A 24947-nucleotide genomic window follows, 5' to 3' on the forward strand; every position below is an offset into this window, starting at 1 on the left:
TCTTCTTCATCCACTTCTATACCATCATTAACGTCTGTTTCAACGTTTTCATTACTATTAACGTCTCTTTCAACGTTTTCATCATCATTAACGTCTCTTTCAACGTTTTCATTATCACTCATGTTCAACTCATTTGCAATTTCTTCTTTAGGAAGTTTTCGCAAGTGTTCATGTGAGTATTTGTACGATATTTTACTGTTTAGTGATTTCAATATGTACCTGTCTCCTTCTAAAACCTCTGCCACCAAAAACGGACCACGGAACTTAGGGTCTAACTTCGTCTGATGCCTTTCTTCATTTTTAAGAAGTACATAATCACCTACTTTATATCTAACAATTTTTGCTTTACCTTTATCAAATCTTTTCTTATCATAACAAGCATTTTTCTGTATATTTTTAAACGCTTCAGCTCTTAATAAATCAATATCTACTCTATTTTCTTCTGTAGTAATTGGAATTAATCCATGTGGCCGTGCCTCTTTTCCTATTAGTAACTCTAATGGACTAGCCTTAGTAACACGATTGACCGTGGAATTTAGTGGTAATTGAATTTCACCCAGAGCATCTTGCCAGGAGCGTTGGCTTGTTTCAACCGTGGTTAACATATTCTTCAAAGTGCTCATTACTCGTTCTACCTGTCCAGTTGCCCGATTAGCACCGGTGGCAATCAAATGTAAATTAATATTTTGAGAAGAACAAAAATCCCGAAACCCCTTGCTAGCGAAACACCTACCCTGATCAGCAATTATTCGAGTAGGCACACCAAAAAGTGAAATTGTTGCTTTGAGAGACCTAATGCAGTTTTCTGTGTCAATATTTAAAATGTGGTATAGATGGACAAATTTAGTGAATGCATCAATTTGAACAATGATATATTCCTTGAGATCGTTTTTACCACTTTACTTGCCAGTGATGTCAATATGCACGGTATGCCATGGTACACTAACTTTAGGAATAGGGTGCAGTTCTGCTTGTATTTTGCCTGAATTTGACTTCGACAGCTTACATGTTATACAGTTATCAACAAATTTTCTAACGTATTTAGACATATTATTGAACCAATAATATTCATATACCTTATCAAGGGTCTTATCTGGACCCAAGTGCATGATAGATTCATGTACATGGTTAATCACAGACCACCTGAAAAGTCTTGGTACAACTGGTAAACATTTTGTTTTACCATTTCTTTGTATTTTCCTATATAATGTTCCTGCGCGAAGCTCATATGAATTTGCCTCATCTCTGTTAAGTTCATTATTTTTCAACTTACACACAATGGAAGCCACCTCGGTATCTCGTTGTTGTTCTGCAAGAAGCCAGTCTTTTGAAATTTCTGTTAAGTTAGCACGCTTTTCTGGAATTTTTACAATAGGGGGGTTGTCAGATGGTAGTGGATTACGAGAGAAGAAGTCTGCATGTACCATGCGTTTACCTTCTGCATACTTTCCGCAAAGTCAAAGGATTGAAGATAAGCCCACCAACGATGGACTCTTGGCGTTAAATCGTTTTTAGTACGAGATGCTTTAAGAGAATTACAATCCGTAACTACAACAAATTGGCGTCCTTGCAAATAGTGTCGAAAATGTTTAATCGAATTAACGACAGCTAAGGTTTCTAACTCGTATGAATGATACCTAGATTCTGCAGGAGAAGTCCGTTTACTAAAATATTCGATAACATGAGGCTTATTGTTAATTTTATGCAGTAGAATAGCACCACATCCATCAGCGCTGGCATCTGTATGTAATTCTATTGGATATTGCGGATCAAAAATTGTTAACACTGGCTTATTTGTCAACAATGAAATTATTTTTTGTCGTATTTGTTCATGCTCTGGTTTCCAGTTAAAATTGTTTTTGTTAGAGACAAGGAAGTATAACAGCTTCGTTATTTGTGAAAATTTAGCTACAAACTGCCGAAAATACGAATCTAACCCTAAAAACTGTCTTAATTGGTGAACCGACTGGGGTGGTGGTAGAGCTGTTAAAGCTTGAATTTTGCGAGGGTTGGGTTGAATTATTCCGGCTTTATTTAATATCCTAAATATTCAACACTCGATTTTAGAAAAGAACATTTGGTGACATTAAACGAAAACCCAGCTTCTGTCAAAATACCCAACACCACCTCTAACCTTTCAAAAGCTTCTTCTTTAGTTGATGAGACTATCATAATGTCATCCATACACACTACTACATACGAGTATGCAAGTTCTCCCAATGCTTTCATTACAGCTCTTTGAAACACTGATGGAGCATTTTTGAGTCCAAAAGGCATTGTCAAATACTCATACTGCCCCTCTGGCGTGACAAAAGCAGTGAGTTCAATTGAGTTTGGATGAACAGGTATTTGGTGAAATCCGCTTGCCATATCCAAACTAGTAAAATAATTTGCTCCACGTAACCTAGCAATTTGGTCGGATATAAGTGGTAATGTATACCTATCAGAAACTGTGTTCGAGTTCAATTCACGGTAGTCAACACAAAGGCGACCTGACCCATTCTTCTTCTTCACAAGTAACATTGGACTAGCAAATGGAGAACTACTAGAGCGTATAATATTATGTTCCAACAACTCTGATATTCTATTTCTAACAATTTCTTTTTCTTCGCAACTTAACCTATAAGGTCGCCTCTGCACTGTTTTATTTTGATCAACTAACCGTATCTCTAATTGACCAGTGGTAACTCGAGTTCGAGGAATACCTTCTATAAAAAAAACTGAATATTTATTCAACAATGTCATCAACCTACTTTTATCATTATCCGCCACATCGGTATTTAGAGAAAATGAGCTATTAGAGCATATATTTGCCATCTTTTCTTTAAAAATTTCAAACTTGTTTGCCGTAATAATAGCGCTGAAATTCTGAGCCAGAATTTCACGGCCAATCATAACATCGTGTTTTAAATATTTATCTAATACAACATGAAACAAAATTTCAAGAGAATAACTGCATATCTTAACACTTGATAAAATTTGTAAATTACTACATATAGAAGTATTTCCGATACCCCTTAAAAATACAGTATTATTTAAACGTTTACCCGAAAATTTGTCTGACACCGATTCTTTGAGTAGCGAACATTCAGCCCCAGAATCAAAGTAGAATTGATATAACTCACCAGATTGACTAAGTACTCCCTTTGGTTCAATTACTTCGCATACATCCACTCTTTTTTCAACCCCGAATTTGCTGTTGTTTGCTGACTGATTGTTGCTTTTGGCGCACTTTGATGCGTAATGTCCAGCTTCTCCACACTTGAAACAAATGAGTGATCGACCTTTTTCACCAGCTGTGTTACCGGAAAATTGATTTGCTTTGATTGATGATTTAATGTTGCCTTTCTTTAGTCGACAATCAGCGATTTTGTGGCCCACTTTTCCACAAAAATTACATTTTAAGTATGGTGATGGTTTGTGCTTCTTCAGTTCAGGCTGATTTTCAAAAGCAAACTTTCTTTTGCCAAACGAGAATGCTCTAAGCTCTTGTTGAAGCTCATTACGGGTTTTAATGTTTGTTTTAAATAATAAACGTTGTAAATTGTTATCGAAACGAGCTGAATGTGCAAGAACCACGGCGATAGCTTTTTCTTCTATAGTTATGCATAAGTGAGGTTACTAGCCGAGTTGCATACACCGAAATGCACTCATTGTCATTTGGCCTCCCATTTAGTATATTCATGAGTGTAGCTGCTGAAGTCTCTATACCTTCAAAGCGTTGTACAAACAAATCCCTAAACTGCTGCCAAGTAATACCCGCAAAGCTTACTTGAGACAACCATTGCGCCGCGCATCCCTCGAACGATTTACTGAGGGCAATAATAAGCGCACTGCCTTCCAACGGATTGTCTGCCATTATTACGTCCACAGTCGAACACCAAGATATAGCATCTACACCCATAATATCAGGGTTAAATTTCGGCAAAGTAACATGCTCTTTTCGGCGGCCACCGTGGTGTGATGGTAGCGTGCTCCGCCTATCACACCGTATGCCCTGGGTTCAACTCCCGGGCAAAGCAAAATCAAAATTTTAGAAATAAGGTTTTTCAATTAATTTTTCTAAGCGGGGTCGCCCCTCGGCAGTGTTTGGCAAGCGCTCCGGCTGTATTTATGCCATGAAAAGCTCTCAGTGAAAACTCATCTGCCTTGCAGATGCCGTTCGGAGTCGGCATAAAACATGTAGGTCCCGTCCGGCCAATTTGTAGGGAAAATCAAGAGGAGCACGACGCAAATTGGAAGAGAAGCTCGGCCTTAGATCTCTTCGGAGGTTATCGCGCCTTACATTTTTTTTTTTTTTTTAACATGCTCTTTTCTTGAAGATTTTGTAGGATTCATTGTTTTAAAAAGTTCAATGAATTGTCGATTCTGCATCTCCAGAATTTGGCGCAGCTGCTCGTTATTTGCGCTCATAGAGGATGGGGGAGTCCATCCCACTTCTGATGTCGGAACGGGATCGCAAACGCCATTTTGAATTTCACCAGATGTCGGGTCAGGATTACAATTGACATTATAAAATTCGCCAGCCGTAGTCCCTTGGCCCGAATCACCATCTTTGGTAACGTTTTCCATAGCTCGAAAGGATTGAAGTTATTTTTTTTTTCTTTTCTTTTGTTAAAATAAAGCGCAGCGAACAACAGTGCGTCTGAACGATTTAAAGCTTTTCACATTAATGAAAAATCACAAGCACTCTTCTATTCGAGTGTTTTTTTCAGACAAGTTTTATTCACATACTTGTCCCTTTCTTACCTTTTCGGCACTTATAGCTTACATCGTGGCGCACAGTAGCACGCTCGGTAAAGCATAATGCTTTTACCTCGCTCTTACATTAAAAGAAAGAATGTGATAACAGTTTACTTCGATCACATATAAATTTATTTAAGAAGTATTTTATGTGCACAGTAGATCCTGTAACACAATACGCATATACTTTTACAGGGTCATTGATAATTTCGAATGACATTTAAAACATTTATAATAAAATTGTGTGTTTCACCGACACATACATATATAGGAATGTAAGCATAATAAACAAGTTTCTAAATAAAATTCAAAAATTGATTTTAAAAAGTTCAAAAGCAATGTCTATGAAAAGTTTAAGAAAAATTTAATATTTAAAGTAAGATTACTTTAGATATGCAATGCAATGAAATTTAAGATAAATGCAGATAAACAGTATTGCCTAGTGGGAGAATATATATATTGTGGCGAATATTAGCATCACTATGATGTTAGTAAATAATCCCAACAACAACAAAAAAGCAAGCATGTACATGTACACTTTATGTACATGTACACTTTACGTACATGTACACTTTACGTACATGTACACTTTACGCAAGCAACCACACACACACATAACCAGATCGAAGCAAAGAGATTATTTCACATACACATATGTAGTCAGAAGATAAGAGCAGAAGCTGTTACTCACACATACACACGTATATAGCTAGTAGGAAAACCTAAACTACACATATATAAGTATGTATCTAAATAACCAAGTATGAGATACAACTGTTCTAGAAGGCATGTTCGTGAAAAGTCTAGACCTTAGGAGAAATAGGTGAACGAGACTAACTGAGATTATAAAGGCAGCGCGGTGCAAGCGATAAGATTCAGTTTGATTTAAATACTCTATTAGTGAAGTATAATTGTAATTGTTAAGCATTCCCAAAGTAGTCTAAATAAAGACCATTTTGCAATACTGAATATTGGAGTTATTTATTCGACCGTTCAGCGATTCGAATGTTAGCAGAAGGTGCATAATAATCAGAATTTCCCCAAATTCGTTACAGTATGTATAAGAAAAGTAGTAAAATTGTTAAAAGTGAAACGTTATACGTAATTTTTTTTAAATAATATAACAAAAATGTTATAGATATATATGTCAATTTTCAAAATTAAACCAATAAGTAATTTTTTGTTTGTGGTTTGTGGTAAAATTTGGTGCGCCTTGGCGTATGAGTAACCTAACAAAACTATTTTAAGATACATTTCAGGAAAATGTTGACATTAACCCTAAAAAAATCTAACTGTGGATTATGACTAACAAGCTTTCTCGTGACATTACTGAATATATCATACAGCATGGTTCTGGTAATGGATCAGTATTCACCAGTTTAAATGCGCTAAGGGAACAATTGAATTGCTGACACGAAAAGCGTTGTAATCGCCATTTTTTTTTTTTTTTTTTGTAATTAGATTCCAAATTCCCATAAACCCGACTTCGCGTAAAATCACTATCTAGTAGCATTTGACCATGCAATTTCTCAATTTCCATCAACTTTCGGACGTAAACCTGCGTCCCGTACTCGTAGTTAGTGGAACAATGTTGTAAGTTGTCTGGATTTACAACGTAATTCCATATTTTAAGCTCCACTAACTGTCATGCTGCTTCCATTGGAAAATGTTTAATATTCCTAAAGAGTTAGGATATAACATTGTTTTCCATAATTATACAGACTTAGCTTTTGAGAAGTCCATCATTCGGTCTGTTCCTGCATTTGCTGAATGTAAAGAATTCAAAAAAATCGTTATCTTAACTTAAATAGTGCCGAGTTCATTCGGAAAAAGTATTGGAATTATCTTAATAAAATCCCGCAGCAATCACGAATTAATACAGAAGTTGGCATGAAGCTATTCTCAATATATTTCTTATATGTATATAGCTAAGAATAATTGCCAAATGCCTCCAGAATGGGTTCAAAACAGTCTTGAATTATTCAAAAAAGATCCAGAATTCATGCCGACGTCAACCACTTCAAAATTTATGCTATGTTAACAAAGCTCATATGTCGAATGTCAAGGTTACCAAAATAACAAACAAATGTATTTCTGAAATTATACCAAAACAGTTTTATAATTATCGAAAAGATATCCCGAAATGATCACCAATATAATGCGCAGATGATTCCTAAAAAGTGCTGCAATTTTGAATACCGAACATAATTTCGAAATTTTCCCGGAATAGTATTGATATGGATACGATCCCGAAACAATGCAGAAGCGATATAGAAATTGACTGGAATCTTTTCTGAAACTATCCTAAATATAAACCTGAAAACAGTCGCCAAATGTTTTCGAAATTATACCAAAGCAAACAGTTTTTACCAAGAGGACGGAGCTATTTTATAACATAAGTACTGGTTTCTGCTAAGATTTTTTCAGTTTGATCGCTGCGTAATCTTCTGTTTAAGAAACGATATGCCGGAAAAAACGCGTATGACCCAATTGCAGCAAATCAACAACAATTGCTGATGATTTTAATTGGAAGTGAAATAATATCCACATTTATCTTAATAAATGCGAGATACTTCAATTGATTAATGTGAAATAAATATACATATATAAACATACCTACATAAACTAATAGCTTTATTTTTATAGAAGTTTCGAAACTACAAATTAAGTAACGAAAGTGCGCGCCTGTGTGAACGAAATGTGTGTCAATTAAGAAATTGCCAAAAGGATTTACATATCTACTAGCTTTATAAAATATTTTCATATGAAACTTTATTTACATATGCATTTACATTTTCAAGTACGCGGGGGAGTTATTTGTGGCGCGTGGCCACTTAAAAACCACATGTAAACAAACAATTGTGTATATGCATTCTAAAGTGTCTACGTATATATGTACGTACATAAGTGCATATGTGTGTGTGTACAGAGAGATATGCAATGAGATGCAAACTACTTACTAAGTAGTGTTGATCACAACTGTGATTTTACAGTCGCTACGAAATATGCTACTATGATTCTCAAATCGCAGTGATTAGTACCGGTGATTTGAATCACTGTTTTAGGCTTTCATATTTGTAATTGACTCAGGTAAAAGTAAACTAAAATTGTCATAGTTCGCTTCTTTTTCGTTTTAATAAAGAACTCATGCATTTGGTAAAATTAAATCTGTCTCTGTCTCACCTTCGTTCATCTTTATAGAAGCCAAAGAGTACGTCTCATGATTTGCCAGTCGACTTTACAGTCTGCGCGGCCTCTCGCGGCGATTGATGTAAATACGTTTGTATCATCTGAGAAAACATTAGCAACATGCTTATGAAACAAATTCGGATCTCGCGTAACGACTACTCAATTTCAATAACTGTGAATATAAGTGATTTCACAATCACTGTGTAAAAATGGCCACGTGATTTTTTGCTCAACACTCCTACTAAGTTTTGTTTTTATATATGATAAGTAGTTGATCCTGTTTGCTCATTTTGAGGCACGTACTAGTGCTGCTGATACCGATTACACTAGCAGGTTAAAGCTCTCAAATCATTTTTCTGCTTCTAGCAAATAGTGACTTTCATTTTTGTGTTTCAAACGATTCAAGTAATACACCAGGTTTTTACAATATGAGTAAAGAAAAATGTCGTACTGAAAACTTCCTTTAAAGGTGACCGAGCAGGGACACATCTAGCTTATACTTAAAATTAATAAAAGAAATAGAAATAACTACTTGGCGCGACATACCTACATAGACATTTACGTCGAGCTTTTCATCCAAATCGCGTTGTGCTTCTCTTTAATTTTTCTTACAATTGGTAGCTGCAATGCATATGACTTTTCACTGAGATGTTGTTCATTGTAGAAATACACTGGGAGTGTTAGCCGAGGGAGGACGCCAATATTTTTCAAAGTTCTTGATATTGCTGTGGCCGGAACCTTCGGTGTGGTAAGCAGAGCACGTTACCAACACATCACACCGTTTGACTTCTATCTGTTGAACTGGCCGGTCAATATAGACCTCACATAGACTTAATGTGTTCAAGGTATTTTGATTACAATAATAAGTACGATTTAATGTTATATAAAATTATACAACCTCTTACATCCCTAGCATGCATATGCATGCATACATACATACATATTTGAAGTCCCATCCCTACTTTATAAACTCTCAGTCGAGCATTTATACTACTCCAACAATGTTTGTATGCACATACCCACAAATTCTTGCATTCAGAACTATTAAGGTCATAGAATGCCTTGTGGCTGCTTCAGCTTTAATGGACAACAAGTCTGCCAGTGTAAGCTACAACATTCAGCCGGTACCGCTTATTCGCACAATCCAAATAGTCGGTCAGTCATACATAAAGGCTTTTTGCCCATGGGCTACTTCTTCAGTTGTTATACCAGGCTATAAACAGGCATCACAAGTCAAAGGAATGTGAGGTTTCCAAAAACGTTTGTACTTATCGTTGCAAAGAACATTTTGATACACCTTCTGGCAGTGTAAAGAAAAGAAGATTGTATAGTATCGCATCCACCGCATCCTTCATAGGGGGCAGCCTAAAATTCCAGCGCTCGTTGCTGACAAATTATGGATTCCTTAGTGATCACTTGAGGCTCTTTTAGACGAAATAACTTTTTTTTTTAGAATGTTACTTTTGAGACTTTGATCATTTTCAATTGACAATGGACATCATTTGAGAATTGTTTCCTAGGTACTTTTGGACTACTTAGGTATTCTTTTGTGACAGTTCAGCGATCATTTCCAGTAGTATAATCAGACAATTCCGAAATGGTGCGGAGGTAACCGTGAAATGATATCGAGATCGTTCCAAAGTTATCCCAAGAAGAAAAGTCTTAAGAAATTTGTTAAAAAGTGTTTACATCAAAATTAATCACAGTTAAAAAAGCTGCATTTGATTTGAAAAAAGTTTCATTTGATATAAAAAAAGTTTCTTTTATTGGTAAAAAACTTCATTTTACTTAAAAAAAAAGTTTCATTACACTTGAAAAAAGTTTAATTTCTCTTGAAAACGTTTCATTTGATATGAAAAAGATTTTATTTGATTTTAAAAAAGATTCCATTTGATATTAAAGTTTTATTTAATATGAAAGAAGTTTCATTCGATATGAAAAAAATTTGAGTTGATAAGAAAAAGTTTTATTTGGTATGAAGAAAGCTTTGTTTGATATGAAAGAGTTTTATTCTTTGATTTGTCAACCGTTTCATTTTACTTGAAAAAAGTTTAATTTTACTTGAAAAAAGTTTAGTTTTACTTGTGACTTGAAAAAAGTTTTATTTCTCTTGAAAAAAACTTCATTAGATTTGAAAAAGATTTTATTTGATATTAAAAAGATTTCATTTGAATTAAACAAGTTTTATTAAATATGAAAAAAGTTTCATTTGATATGAAAAAAGCTTCGTTTTATATGAAAAAAGTTCCGAAACCAGTTTCTTTGATTTGAGAAAAGTTTCGTTAGACTTAAAAAAGTTTAATTTGGAACACTTCATTTGATTTGAAAAGTTTCATTTTGACTTGTAAAAAGTTTCATTTGTCCAGAAAAAAGTTTCATTTGTCTGAGAAAAAGTTTAATTTCTCTTGAAAGAATTTTTATTTTGATTTGAAAACTATTTCATTTGATATGAAAAAAGCTTTATTAATATGAAAAAAGTTTGATTTGTCGTGAAAAGAGTTTAATTTAATACGAAAAAAGTTTAGCTTGAAAATAGTTTCAATACAAAAATTTCTTCCCTGTGTTTAGCAATCGGTTTATATGTATGCGTGAAAGCTAAATTCTGAAAATTCAGGTAATAGTTGTTACAACTCATTGTTATTGGCGCCACCTCTCTATTTATTTAGAATACTTTTATCAAATTTGCATTAAATCTCAATTATAATCCACATACACTCAACAATCGAAAATCGAATTAAGTAGCTATTTAAAGGCATAGCTTTATATTTGCATTCAATTAACGTAATACAGTTATCCTTAAATGGTGTGGTGCAATGTAAAAACACACACAAGTCTAAAAAAAATGTGTAAAACCGGTAAATACATTTTCATATTTAGTTACATGCCATCCGATTTCATGAAATGTGTAATTATCCATTGCCATTGATTCTCCAAAAGAGTTAATCTATTTTCCGTTTTTTTTTTCTCTCTCTCTCGCCACTATATAATGTGGTTATTTGATAAATTTTGGACGACCGCTCGCAACCGCAGACAACACGTTAATGCGCCCGCATACTTACACACAGAGACATGCTTGCATATATACATATATTTATTCCTGCAACATATTTTTGTGGCCACCAGTTTTTAGCGGCTGCTGGTAGGGTTGTTGTTTAGTTAGCCGCTTGCAACACATGACAATGTCAGCACCGACATTATGTTTGCACATCGTTGACTTATCAAGCATTCATTACATGGTTGTATTAAGCGGAAAGTAATTTTTTTTTTTTTTATAAAATTTTTTTTTTTTCATTTACACCCGTAAATAAATACATTAAGGTATAATGAATGGTCTACATAAAGGATTGGAACCGATTGGTCCGGTTTCGATTTTGCATTGTTTCGGTGTCGCTTGCGCTTGCGATGAGAAGCACAAATATTAGAAAAAAAGGGGTTGGGTACCAAGTTATCGTGATGTGTAACCTCATGAGTTGAAGTTAAACCGCAACAATCGTAACTTTCCCAGTACTAAATTATTTCGAGATTTTTGATAAGAGCACCATCGGATTCTTATCGGTAACAACAAAGTAATGTGTTGTTATCGGCTTATTATTGATATCAAATTACTATAATCGAGTTATCGCTTTACTATCGACTTATTATCGCCGACTCATCATCGGCTTCTTATTGATATCGATAAGATTGGGAACACTCCGATAAGTAGTCGATATTACGCCGAGAACAAATCGATACATTTTGATAGCAAGTTCATCGATTTTCTATAAAAAATTGATAACATTTTGTTAACAAACCAATAATAATTTGGTAACACTCCGATGAAAAATCGATAAAGTTTCGATAACAAAACGATGGTTCGCCGATGAAAAATCGATAACTTTTCGGTGAAAAATCGATAACTTTTGATAACATATCGACATCTTTTCTCCGGCCCTGAATGAATTAGCACAGGAGCAGGTAGCTTATCATCGCCATCTATTGCAAACCGAATTTCCTAGCGATGTGGAAAGTTTTGTTTAAAGAAATACGATTAAATAGAAATCGAAATTAGCACGAATCATGAGAATAACCAATAAAAGGCGCCAACAACAAAGCTGACCACATTTATCAAAGAAGTTAAATCTATGCTGAAAGATAAACAACAATCGATATAAAAGAGCTCATACAATAGAAATTGATAATTGAAAATTCATATCAAACACACACAAGCACACACACCAAGGAGCCTTAGCTCTGAATCTTTGCCTGCATAAATTGAATTAAATTAGTAACAATAAAATCACTTGTGTGAAATTATATTACTGAAGCTGAGCTGATTAAACGCAAACTGTGAAGAAACTGAGTTATAGAGATGCATTAAACATATACACAAATGGAATCATTTGTATGAATGTGTAAAATGTTTGAAAATAATGGGTCGTTCCAAAGAAAGTTGATCAATGATGGGAACCGAACAGTTTTAAGTTTCATGAACTTTGGTATGATTAGTTATTCCTCAGCTTGCGCATATTACTCCTAAGGTCTCAGTCTAAGTTTCACACACATGTCTTCTAGAATGTTGTATCTCATGCTTGGTTATTTAGCTACATACATGTATATCTGTAGTTTATGTTTTTCTTCTAGCCAAATGCGTGTATATGTGTGAATAACAACTTCTGCTCTCAGCTGCCGGCTACATAATCTCTCTGCTTCAAGCTGATGGTTATGTTTATGGAATATTCTTCGTTGCCTTGTACATAAGTGTGCTGCTTGCTTTGATGTGTAATTGTACATAAGTGTGACTGCGTGCTGTTGATTATTTGTGATTATTTACTAACAGCATAATGATGCTAATATTCGCTAATATATTTTTGATATGCAATCCCAATTGATTAGGGATGATTTCGGCATAATTCCGCGACCATTTCAACATTACGTCGATTTTATCTGCGGATCTTTTCAAAACTTTCTACTTTTAGTTTTTGGGCTATTTCTGGACCATTATGGCTCTATTTAGGAATAAGTTTTGAACCATTTCGGGATAATTTTCAGGTTGATCTTAGAAACATTTTGAAGTCGTTTCTGAATCATTTCGCGATTGTTTTGCGATGATTTTCAGAATAACTTCCGGATTATTTTATTATTATTATTTTTTATAAATGATAGTGTGTGTACTAAGCTCAGCTTGTATTCCTTACGGTATTTTTGACCATGACAGTTCATGCATTTGGATCCCAGTATACTGTCTGACTGGCTGGTTTGCTGTTGGTGTATTATTGGGCCCATGAGAAATCAGAAAGTCGTGTAGTACTTATCTGCTGGTGGCGATTTGATTCAGTGATGAAACTGGAAGTGAAATGGGAGTTGATAGACTAAGCTTGATTTGGCTTCTGATGGCACTATTAAACTACTAAAGTGTGGAATGGATGACATAGAATGAATTGTGCATGACATAGACGTCATGTTAATAAATTTGTGTTTGGATATGTAGTAAAAAAAAACAAAAGTGCTCTTAAGAGCTAGGCTCGAAGGCACTTTGCCAGTTGTCTTATCTACAAAGAGAATCGATCAGTAGAATTAAGATACTATATGAAAGATTTAGTTGCACAAGATGCAGGCTTTACGTTCTATTGAAGAACTATAGAGTAGATACTCTCAATATTCATCTACTAGATAACGAGATTTGAAAAGTAGTCGCCAAAGGCTATTTCATTTGATCGGAAACCCATCTGCCAATCAGTAGACAGCAACCTACCGAAGCAAATCTAAAGTCCGTACCTAGAGTCTTATTCGACTCGCATGTGCCTGCTCGGGCGCCAACAGATCCATATAACAGTAATAAGTGGTACCGAGATGATTTTGATTATAAAATAACTGGATTCAATCTAGAGTGAGTTCAGAGATTCACCGGTCACTGCCCTTTAAGTATTTCTTAGCCATGCAATATTATACTAAACTCAATAAGAGCTTTCGGTTTGGATGACATCTCAATCACTAACTTCAAAACCTCTGCAGTGACCGCGCAGCCTAAATTTTCGTATGCCAACAAGCTCCTGCAGAACACATCATACACAAGTATCCCTGCTTTTTAATTATCAGCAAAATTTCAGGATTCGTCCCACTGACTAGGATTGTCAGATGTCTGCTTCGTGCTACATTATCCATATATCTTGTTGGTTCTGAGCAGAAAACATTTATGTTAAACAGTAGTGTTGCGAGGACTGGCTGCTACGGCTTAGTTAAAAAGGTCAAAAAGTGGGTCTTGCGGGAAATGTAGACAAGACAAAGTACCTGCTGTCATCCAAGAAATTTTCGCCGCATTCGCGCCTTGCCATGTCACAGTTGATGGATATAAATTCGAGACTGTAAAGGGCTTCATCTATCTGGGAACCAGCATTAATGACGAAAACAATGTCAGCTTAGAAATCAAACGGACATTAACTCTTGCCAACAAGTGCTGCTTTGAACTGAGTAGGCATTTCGACCTACAAAAATCACGCTCTAAAAGTACTTTATCATGCCTGTTCTGATTTATGGCGCGTAATCATGGAAGGTGTCGAGAGAAGATGAGAAGGCTCTTGGGGTGTTCGAGAGAAAAATTCTCCGTAAGATTTACGGCCCTGTCCGTGATGCCAACAGCGAGTATCCAAGGCGATATAATGATGGACTGTTAGAGCTTTACGGAAATGTGAAGATAGTGCAGCGAATAAGTGTCCAAAGGCCTCGGGGGTCATATTATTCGAATGGACGAAGTTTCTTCGGCCAATAAAGTATTTCAGTCGACTATGCAGTTTGGAAGCAAAGGAATAGGGGTTCTACACTGTTTTGGGGATACCGGGTGGAGGAAGACTTGACTTCCGTAAGGGATCGTAATTGACGTCAGTTATTACGATACAGGGTTAGCTGGCGTGAAGCCGAAATCGCTTAAATGGTTAAGCGCCAATTAATGATGATGATGGCTGTTTAAGCTACCGAAACGGAACTCGCTCTTTTAATGTGAAGCTTATCACTTACTTTTCTTTTGCCTGCTTATTTATAAAGTACTCAATAGTTTTGACATCCCGTCCCAAAACTAACACATTTTTGACATATGTTGCAATTCGCCTAAAAATATGCAATTAATTTTGTACCGTTATAGATTTCCCATTAGGAATTTTCTAAAACTTAAGTTATTTTAGTTTCGTTCTGTTAGATTAACAAAGTTTACCAATAATTTTTTGTTTTTCTTTTTATTACAATTCCAGTCAGTGAAATGCTACAGACGGTCAAGATGTTAGCGCATTAATGAAATGGTCTCACTTTCGTTGAATTTTTGTATTAGCAGCTGATTAAAACGCTTCCGGTAAGTTGATTTTTAAAATAAGCTAGCAAACTATTTTCAACAAAATTTATTTTAAACTTAACTCTTTCTTGTATTTCACACACAGAGCATCGTCTTTCTCACTACCGATATGTGACAAGGTGAATACTATAAGCTCTCTCCAAGCAGAAATAAATGACAATAGTAGCGCTGCTGCCAGTTTTATAGTCAACACAGAAGCTAATACCGCCAGCAACGGGCACCGAATTAGGTACTATCAAATCCTTAAATAAGGTGAAATACTGGAAGCGAATGATATCGCAAGGAAAAGTGTTAGCTCTTGCAGAAGTATTTCTAGGCAGTTCGAGTAATGCCACAACATAGCGTGTAGATGGCATTTCGTTTGATAATCCTACAAGTGTAATTATTTCAAAATTAGCGTGCCTAAAAATATGCAATGAATCAGTATGTATTTGAATGGACGCTTGATCTCATCGATCTGGAATTGCGCTCCAGAAAAAGGAGTGTTTTATTCTTTGTGATGGATTTAGAGACGTTCGCTTGTCTTGGCGGCACAAATAGCGGGTCAAAATTGCTAGCAGCTGTTGTGGGCAGTACTTTCATATCAACGTAATCAATCTATACTTGAAGAACAAATATCCCAGCAGTGAGTTTATATGATTGCTGATCTTCTAGTAGCTTACGATTATACTATATTTATTTTTTTCCTATTTTTCCAACAGCGAATACCTTGACCTCAGACGTAATGAAATTCTACCAAAAAAATGCGGCGACAGTTACAAGGTTTTGAGCCCGGGTCAAACTGCTTTAAAAAAGAAAACGAGGACCTGGTAACCGATGTCCGAAGTCTGCTTATATTATGGAGGAAACACTTATCTGTGCAACTTAATGGAAAGAGCAATGAAACGCCAAGGGAAGATGACAACCCCGAGCCCGCGATCGATGACGATGGAATAAATGTTCCCCCACACGACGACCTGCGGAGCTATTCAAATAGTGCGACGAGGAGTTGGTAAAGCACATGCACCAACTTATATGCAAAATATGGCCGAACAGTGCATGTCTGACGATTAGAATCTAAATTTTCTTAGCCCAGTTCACTAGAAGGGGGATCCTGCAAACTGCGCCAACTATCGCTGAATCAGCTTTCTTGATATCACATATAAGATCCTGTCAAACGTAATGTGCGAAAGATTGAAGCCCAACGTGAATGGGCTGATTAGACGTTATCAGTGCAGCTTCAGACCTGGTAAATCTATCATCGACTAGATGTTCAATATGCGCAAAGTCTCGGAAGAACCCGTCGAATAACCTTTGCCGCTATGTCTGAATTTCCCCGAAAAACTTATATTAATAATTGGTGCTGGAGAAAATAATACTAGCTGCAGAACTTAAACGCTCTATAACAATAGTCTATAAAAGCGTGCAATTACTGGCGTATGCTGACGACATTGACATTATAGGCTCCTACACCGCGTTGTTTACTCCGAACTGAAAAAAACCGGAACAAAACGAAATACCTGCTGTCATCAAGCAAAACTTTGCCATAGGTAGGCAATAGAAAAGTAAATTCCTCTCTCCGCAAACAAAAATCATGCTCTACAAGTCACTTATCGTATACGTCCTATATGGTGCAGAAGCATGGACCGTGGCAACATCAGATGGGGCGGCTCTGGGAGTATATGAGATAAAAGTACAGACTCCGCCCAAGAAAGTATGCTTATCGGAAACCGCCTATGGAAGCAGAGAAAGAAGGCGGCCGCTACTCCGCTGGAAGACCAGGTGGAAAACGATTTAAATTCCCTTGGTGTGTGCACTTGGCGGCAGTTAGCACAAATCAATGCAAATATAAATTGTTAAATGCCTTAATAGTATATACAAATATCAATTTGTAATTTATATAAATTTTTAACAAATAGAAAGGAAATGATATAGTTAAAACAATTTTTTCATCTTAGTTATAAAAAAAATTAAAATTATGTATTATTTAATTAATTTATCTAATTTGAATTGAATAAACAAAACATACATACCTGATTAAAATATTTTTAAAACTATTTTTGTTAATTTTTAGCGGGTTTTTATTTTAGCAAAAAGCCGAATGACAGCTAATTCAATTAAGGCTATCAAGTAAGCACGACCGACTATTGTACATTTGAGCCATTATCTTTTTAGGTAGGCGGCACACTGAGCTGCTCTACACTACGCCGCAAAATATTCTCTCCATGTATTCTTATGGAGCAATTCACACCTAGTGGCAGCAACACGCCACGCGGTCATCAGCCACAATATTGATCATGTCGCAACGCTTAGTGTGCAGGAACTTTGAGAAGAGAACAAGATCCTAAGAGTAGTGCCTGCATGGTGTGAAACATGTCTTATCCTTCAAAGAAAAAATTTTTAACTTTGAAATGTCATGGTCCCTAGGGCTATCGTGAGCCAATTTCGAAGACGACTACACAGGCCGGAAAATTTTCTTAATGCTCTCACATTAAGGCTAAAAAACTGTGTCTGATTGTATTTTTACTCAAATTTAGCAGTACTAAAGAAAGTGCTGCAGCAGCCGACTTCGACTTTATAAGTCCAAAGGAAGCTGTAAGTAAAGCTGCTTTCTGACATGGTCTTAGAGATTAATAGCTTGTGGTCTAAATGGACTCATGTTAAAAAAAGCCTTTTGTTTAATCCCTGTGGTCGTTTCTTTCTGACAGCGACAAGGTGCCCTGACCGGTCCAAATTTTACTTAGAAGTTCAAAAAAGTCGGAAATTTTGCAAACCTTGGGATTCTAATAGGAGCTCAGAAATTAAACACAAGCGGCAGCGGAAGAAAGTGCAATATAGTATGCTCCTAAATGTATGCTACAAATTTACTTATTTGTGTAACTCATGATATAGCCTACAGCAGGTTCTGTAAATGTGTTTATAAATATTTGTTTGACCTCGCTTTGGAAGATTGCGTTAAGTTTTTTTTTTTGTTTGTTTGTATAAATATACTGACGTTCGACTATAATTGAACGTTCTAATGCCTAGTTTTTTAGTGCGAATTTAAACTCTGGTTAAAGTTGACCAGAGTTTAACGTCGCCACTTTGTTCGATAACATAAAAATTTGCTGCTCATCTCAGCTTAAGCGGCCGAAGTGGCAGTGTTGAACTCTAGTCAACTTTAACTATAGTTTAAACCCGCACTAAAAAATCAGACTTAAGTCTTACTACTCCCTCCTTGCGTAAGGAGCGATCACAATTGCTATAGGTTAACATATATTGATCCCCACAACCCATGGCTTTTGTAATCAATCCTTCATACCTTGTGTTGTTTTATATTTAAAGAGCTCATGATTGTCAGAAGGTTTGGACCCAGCTGCCAAAATTTAGGTTTTCCTTGATCCATCTCTTTGGTGGGTTCTTTCGTTGTTTTCGTAATCAGAACCTGCTTTCGGTGTTTTGACACTACTTCCATAAAGATGTCACTTGCAACTGATTTTTATTTATATTCTCATTACTTTAATCAGAGCTTTCGGAAAATGGGTCATTCGTTTCAAAATCGTGTCCACACGCCACACTATGGAGCCTCGAAATAGTTCTCGTTATCTATGGCTCCCGGCGCTTTTGAAATTTTTTCAATTTTCGGGTTAAGCCATAACCGTTTTACCAGGAGCTCAGAAGTTGCAAGAAATACCCATCGAAAAGCACAATGCTTCTTAAGCCAAGGACACACTGAGCGGCACTACACTACACGGCAAATATTCTTGACATTCATTATTATGGAGCAAGGCACACTTGGCGCCAGCGGCACTACGCGATGCAGCAATGATGATCAAGTATGCAAAAAAAAAAATGTCGCGCCGTTGTCGCTACGTGCATTCAGTTTTTCGCTCTTGCTTTCAGAATTGCTAACGAGTTTTCACAGGACCTCGGAAGTTGAAAGAAACATCCAATAAAAACCACCCCCTTAAAAAGTGATCGTGACCACCACAATTAACACTACTTAAATATTACGCATTTGAATAGGTGCTCAGAATATAAAGACCAACGACAGAGGAAATAATTTATTTATGCATTTCTCTCAAATGTAGCTACATCATGTAGCGCAATTTGGCATTTCCCCTCCCAAGCTTTAACAATGTGTGCGTTGAAACATTTGGGAGACGTGTTAAAAATCATTTACTACTACTTGTTGAGCATGTGTGGAATATAAATAATATACAAAATATCTATCTATCTCTCTCTACCTCATTAAACAAAGCCACCGATTCGAATAGGTGCTCAGAATAGAAAGAGCGACGACAACGGAAGTAAATGACTTACATTTGCCCCTAAATGTATGCTACAAATTAATGTGACGCTGTCTCAAATAAGGCATTTCCTCTACACTTATACATTGTGCAGGGAATGGAATATGGTATGCTATACCCTATAGCAGGTTCTCAAAAAATAAATATTCTAGAATTGTAATTTCTATATTTTTCTTCAGACCAAAACGTGGGGAGACACCAATAGAAAAAAAGAGTTAAAAATCAATTTTGTTGTTTCTTCCAATTTGTGCCGGAAATTTTGCAAACGCTGTACACTTTAATAGGAGCTCAGAAATAAAATACAAGCTTCAGCGGAAGCAATAGCGTTATAGAATACTCCTCAATGTATGCAACATATTAACAAGGTACAGCAAAAGCTTTCCGTTGCTTGCATTATATACCCTACTGTAAAAGCTGAATATATTTGATCTTGCTTTAATAGAATTGGATTTTTATCTTTGTTTGTTTGTTTTTGTAAATATGTTGTCCATTTTTCCGCCTTTTTGATTCTTTTTAATAGCATTGCACTTACTTTTTGTTTGTCTCTAACTTTGTACTAGATTTCGATAAATATAAAAAAATGAATCAATCAAAATTGGTAAGTTTTTGGAAACCTAGTCGTTAAAAATTGCAGCTAACTGATTCAGCCTCACCTCTCAAGTAAGTAAGGATACATGTCAGTAAACACTGTGAAGAAGTTCGGCATACACGAAATTATGTGAGAAAGAGAACGAACAGACACCCAGCCTTATCCATGCACGGGTGGTAAGGGCTTATGGCAAGTTAAGTCCGATAAGCCCTTTTATAGAGCTCACTATCCAATTCTTGTATAAAAGAAAAGTACACCCACTAACGACTCGTGCGTCATCATGGCTCAACTTCGTTCTGAATATTGGTGAAGGTTAAATTCTTACTTATCTAAAATTAACCCCGTATATCCACCAACCAATGGCATTATAGAATCATTACATCTAACACCAATGTCTCTATGCTGCAATGGCCAAGCATGGAAGAAGAAGACAAATTATGCACCGAGTGAGATGGTTCGCTCTCGAAATTATGTATGGTATTTGACCTAGCTCGAAGATTTTCTTGTCGACGTAGCAGGCTTATCAAAGCCACTGTCGCAAAATGTCGCGTTTACGTGCTTTTCGCTTTATGCAATGATGCCTTTTAAAATTCAAAGCTTGATTTTTTTTGTTTTTACCTGACCCCAGAATTTGAAAGAAAATGCCCAAAAAAATGGCAATGCCCCTTAAGCAAGCTACTTAAATATTGCGTATTTAAATAGGCGACCAGAATATATATGTAGGTCGACTGCAGCGAAGCACATGAATTATACATTGCTCCCAAATGTATGCTACAAAATCATGTTTCAACTATTTCAAAGCTGTCATTTCCCCGCGAAAATGGCTTTAACAATTGTTGCGTTCCAATGAAGCGTGATCCAGATACGGGTAGAAATTTAACATGCAAATGCAACAACAATGTGATCCATATAGAATGTGCGTTCGAGCAGTGTATAAATCATTTATCTTCGTTGTCGGCAGTCTTTATTTTGTGAGCGCCTATTCACACATTGTGGAATACAATAATAACCTACGCAATTTAATTAAAAAGCCACCGATAGTACTAAGTTCTTATGCATCTTAATAGGTGCTCAGAATGTAACCACTGACGACAACGGAAACAAATGATTTATATATTGCCCCTTCATCTACGGTACAAAATTATGTGGCGCTGTCTCAAATAAATTTAATCTCTATGGTTATAAATGTGACGTGCCAATAAAGCGTGATCCAGATACGGATAGAACGATATGGGTCAATTTGTTGTTGCATTTGCATGTTAAATTTTTATCGGTATCTGGTTCACTGTTCATTGGAACGCAAGGAAAGTGTGCACTTTAATTGAATATAATACACTATACCCTATGGCAGGTTCTCATAAAATATATATTTTAGAAATGTAATTTCAATATTTTTTTCTCAGTGAAGAGGCAACCTTTATTAAAGGAGAGTTAGGCCCGGTTTTCTGAAGAATTAAAACTCTTTTCAAATTTAAACTCCAGCTTATCTACAAAGTATTTTTTGCGTTACTGTTTAAGTCCGCCTTCGAGAAAGCAACAAACATGGAGAAAATATTTCTACAGCATTCAAGAAATATTACAAGTTCCTGATAGTTCTCGAGTTGATCCCCAACATCATTCTCAAATTATTCTCCAATAAATTGAGATTTTGAGAAACTTGTAGTTCTCAAATGAACATCCGGCACTTTTCTCCAGTTGATATCTTACATTGGATATCGAGTTGAGGTGGAGTTGATAAAAAACTTTTCCAAGGTGGCACCACCAAAGCCAACATCTGTGAGACATAAACAACTTGGTAGCAATAATAAAGCGTAATAAATTAAAAATAATTTATACATTTTTTATTTTACATATTTTCATGAAAATACAGCAGTGTTGGAATTACATTTCAGTCCAATCAGAGAGTCACACTTAATATACGTGTTGAGAACTATCTTTTTTTAACTTAAGTAACAGTGTTTGTTCAACTTATGGCATTAAAAGTATTTTGGAAAGACGGGCGGGAAGGGCGATTCACGCCCATTTTTAAAATTTGTTTAAGTTTTGTTCTTAGCTCAACCATAGCACTACTGAGGTAGAATATCAGTTGTTGTTGTTGTTGTAGCAATGCTTCGCCCCACCTAACAGCCGCGACCGATCACAAATTGTCATCAATATCCTCTAACGGGAGTCCAAGGAAACTTGCTGTTTCAACAGGGGTGGACCATAAGGAAAGGGGTGTTAGAGGCGTTGGTTCCCCATTACAATTAAAGAGATGGTTGGTGTCATGTGGGGACACATTGCAAGCGGGGCATACATTTTGTATGTCGGGGTTGATTCTGGATAGGTAAGAGTTTAACCTGTTACAGTATCCAGAACGAAGTTGAGCAAGAGTGACACGCGTTTCCCTGGGAAGTATGCGTTCCTCTTCCGCGAGTTTTGGATACTTTTCTTTGAGTACTGGATTCACCGGGTAATTCCCGGCATAAAGGTCCGACGCCTGTTTATGGAGTTCACCAAGGACCTGCTTGTGTTTTTTCGCTTCATACGGCTGGGTTCTCAGGTGCCGTATTTCCTCAAAATGCTTACGGAGATGACTCCTTAAGCCCCTAGGCGGTGCTGGTTCATCAATCAGATGTCTGTTGGGATGCTCAGGTTTCTGGGTATTCAACAGGAACTGTTTGGTCAGCATCTCATTTCTCTCCCTGATGGGGAGTATTCTCGCCTCATTATGCAGATGGTGTTCTGGGGACATAAGGAGACAGTCCGTGGCAATTCTGAGAGCAGTATTTTGGCAGGCCTGTAGCTTCTTCCAGTGGGTAATTTTTAGGCTTGGCGACCATATGGGTGACGCGTAGCACGTAATCGGCTGGCTAATTGCTTTGTATGTAGTCACGAGCGTTTCTTTATCTTTTCCCCAGGTACTGCCAGCGAGGGATTTGAGGATTTTGTTACGGCTCTGAATTCTCGGAACAATGCTCACCAAAATGTAGATCCTGCTCAAACGTCACACCCAAGATTTTGGGGTGTAGGACAGTCGGTAGCGTAGTGCCATCGACGTGGATGTTCAAATTGGTCGACATTTGGGACGTCCATGTTGTAAATAAGGTCGCGGAAGATTTAGTCGGTGATAATGCCAGGTTTCGCGAGGCGAAAAAAATGGAGAGATCAGGGAGGTAGCCGTTTATTTTATTGCATAGCTCATCGATCTCTGGGCCTGGGCCTGTGGCCATTATTGTGCAGTCATCGGCGTAGGAAACGATTGTGACTCCTTCCGGTGGTGAAGGTAGCTTAGATATGTAGAAATTAAACAAAAGTGGGGATAGGACACCACCCTGTGGCACCCCTTGTTTAATTCTCCTTGGTTTTGATGTTTCGTTTCTGAATTACACCGATGCCTGCCGACCACCCAGATAATTTGCGGTCCACCTTTTAAGACATGGGGGAAGGGTAGACCCTTCCAGGTCTTGCAGTAACGAGCCATGGTTGACCGTATCAAAAGCTTTTGATAGGTCTAGCGCTACGAGTACTGTTCTATGGTGGGGGTATTGATTTAAACCGCAATTTATCTGGGTGCTAATGGCATTTAGCGCGGTGGTAGTGCTATGGAGTTTTCTGAAACCATGCTGATGAGAGGCTAGCTACAAATTTGCTTGGAAGTAAGGGAGCAAAATGGCTTCAAGCGTCTTTGCTACTGGCGATAGGAGAGATATCGGACGATACGACTCTCCTATGTTAGCTGGTTTCCCAGGCTTTAGTAGCGGAACCACCTTGGCCATTTTCCATTTCTCGGGTATGACAAAGGTGGAAAGAGACAGGTTGAAGACATGCGCTAAATATTTGAAACCCTCTTTCCCTAGGCTTTTAAGCATCGGCATGGCTATGCCGTCTGGGCCCACTGCTTTGGATGGTTTAGCGCGACCAATGGCGTCCTCAACCTCTTTAGCGGTGATGGTGATTGGTGACGCGCTGAATTTGTGTTTATGTGCGTGTCTATTGGCCCTCCGTCTATCTTTGTCGACCGTAGAATGCATTATATATTGTCGGCAGAAAGCGCTCGCGCATTTTTTCCCATCCGACAGCACTTTGTCGCCAAAGGCGATGGAAACTTTGTCTTTGTGCTTAGTCGGATTCGATAGGGACTTTACGGTGGACCAAAGTTTACCCACACCGGTAGAGAGGTTACAACCTCTTAGGTGCTCCTCCCATTTCGCCCGCTTGTGTTCGTCCACAAGCAATCTGATGCGTTGGTTTATATCCCTGTTTTGGGGGTCGCCTGGATCAAGCTGTCTTATAAGGTCACGTTCTCTCGCTAAGTTTGCGACCTCCGCCGGGAAGTGGGGCCGGATTTCGGGAATTCTCCCGGCGGGAAAGAAACGTGCCGAGGCGGATTCAATGACCTTACGGAAGGTACGCTCCCCTTGGCGGGCATCAGTCGGGATAGGGAGGGCAGCAAAGAGGTTGTCTGTAAAAGATTTATATTCTTCCCACTTTCCTTTTTTGAAGTTTATGAAAGTGCGTTTTTCGGTGACGATGAAGTCGGCGGTACGCTCGAGCGAAATAAGTATAGGCAGGTGGTCGGATGCCAATGTTACCTTCGGCTGTCAGTTGACGCAGTGTACGAGTTCTGCGCTCACGATTGAGATATCTGGCGAGCTGTGACAGCTTCCTACCATACGTGTGGGGGCGTCTCCGTTTATTGTGCAGAACATCGTTTCTTCTATTTGATCCGCCAACATCTCACCCCTACTGTCCGCCCGCAAGTTTGAATGCCATAGATCATTATGGACATTGAAGTCGCCTAAGATAATGCGATTGTTGCCAGTGCGTAAGGCACTGATATTAGGGCGGTATCCATTGG

General features: G+C 37.2%; 1 protein-coding gene across 1 annotated transcript in view; it reads left to right on the top strand.

Annotated features, from left to right (window-relative positions):
* Positions 1 to 17283, top strand: part of LOC137241484 (ADAMTS-like protein 3) — a 127507-nt gene extending 110224 nt beyond the window's left edge. Inside the window, exons 5-7 of the mRNA XM_067769092.1 lie at positions 15153 to 15250; positions 15336 to 15875; positions 15952 to 17283. Coding sequence (XP_067625193.1) covers positions 15153 to 15159 — 7 coding nt within the window. The 3' untranslated portion in view covers positions 15160 to 15250; positions 15336 to 15875; positions 15952 to 17283. The remainder of the gene's footprint in view (positions 1 to 15152; positions 15251 to 15335; positions 15876 to 15951) is intronic.
* The last annotated feature ends 7664 nt before the right edge of the window (positions 17284 to 24947 follow it).

Source organism: Eurosta solidaginis, chromosome 2 (assembly GCF_040869045.1).
Source record: "Eurosta solidaginis isolate ZX-2024a chromosome 2, ASM4086904v1, whole genome shotgun sequence".
NCBI lineage: Eukaryota > Metazoa > Arthropoda > Insecta > Diptera > Tephritidae > Eurosta > Eurosta solidaginis.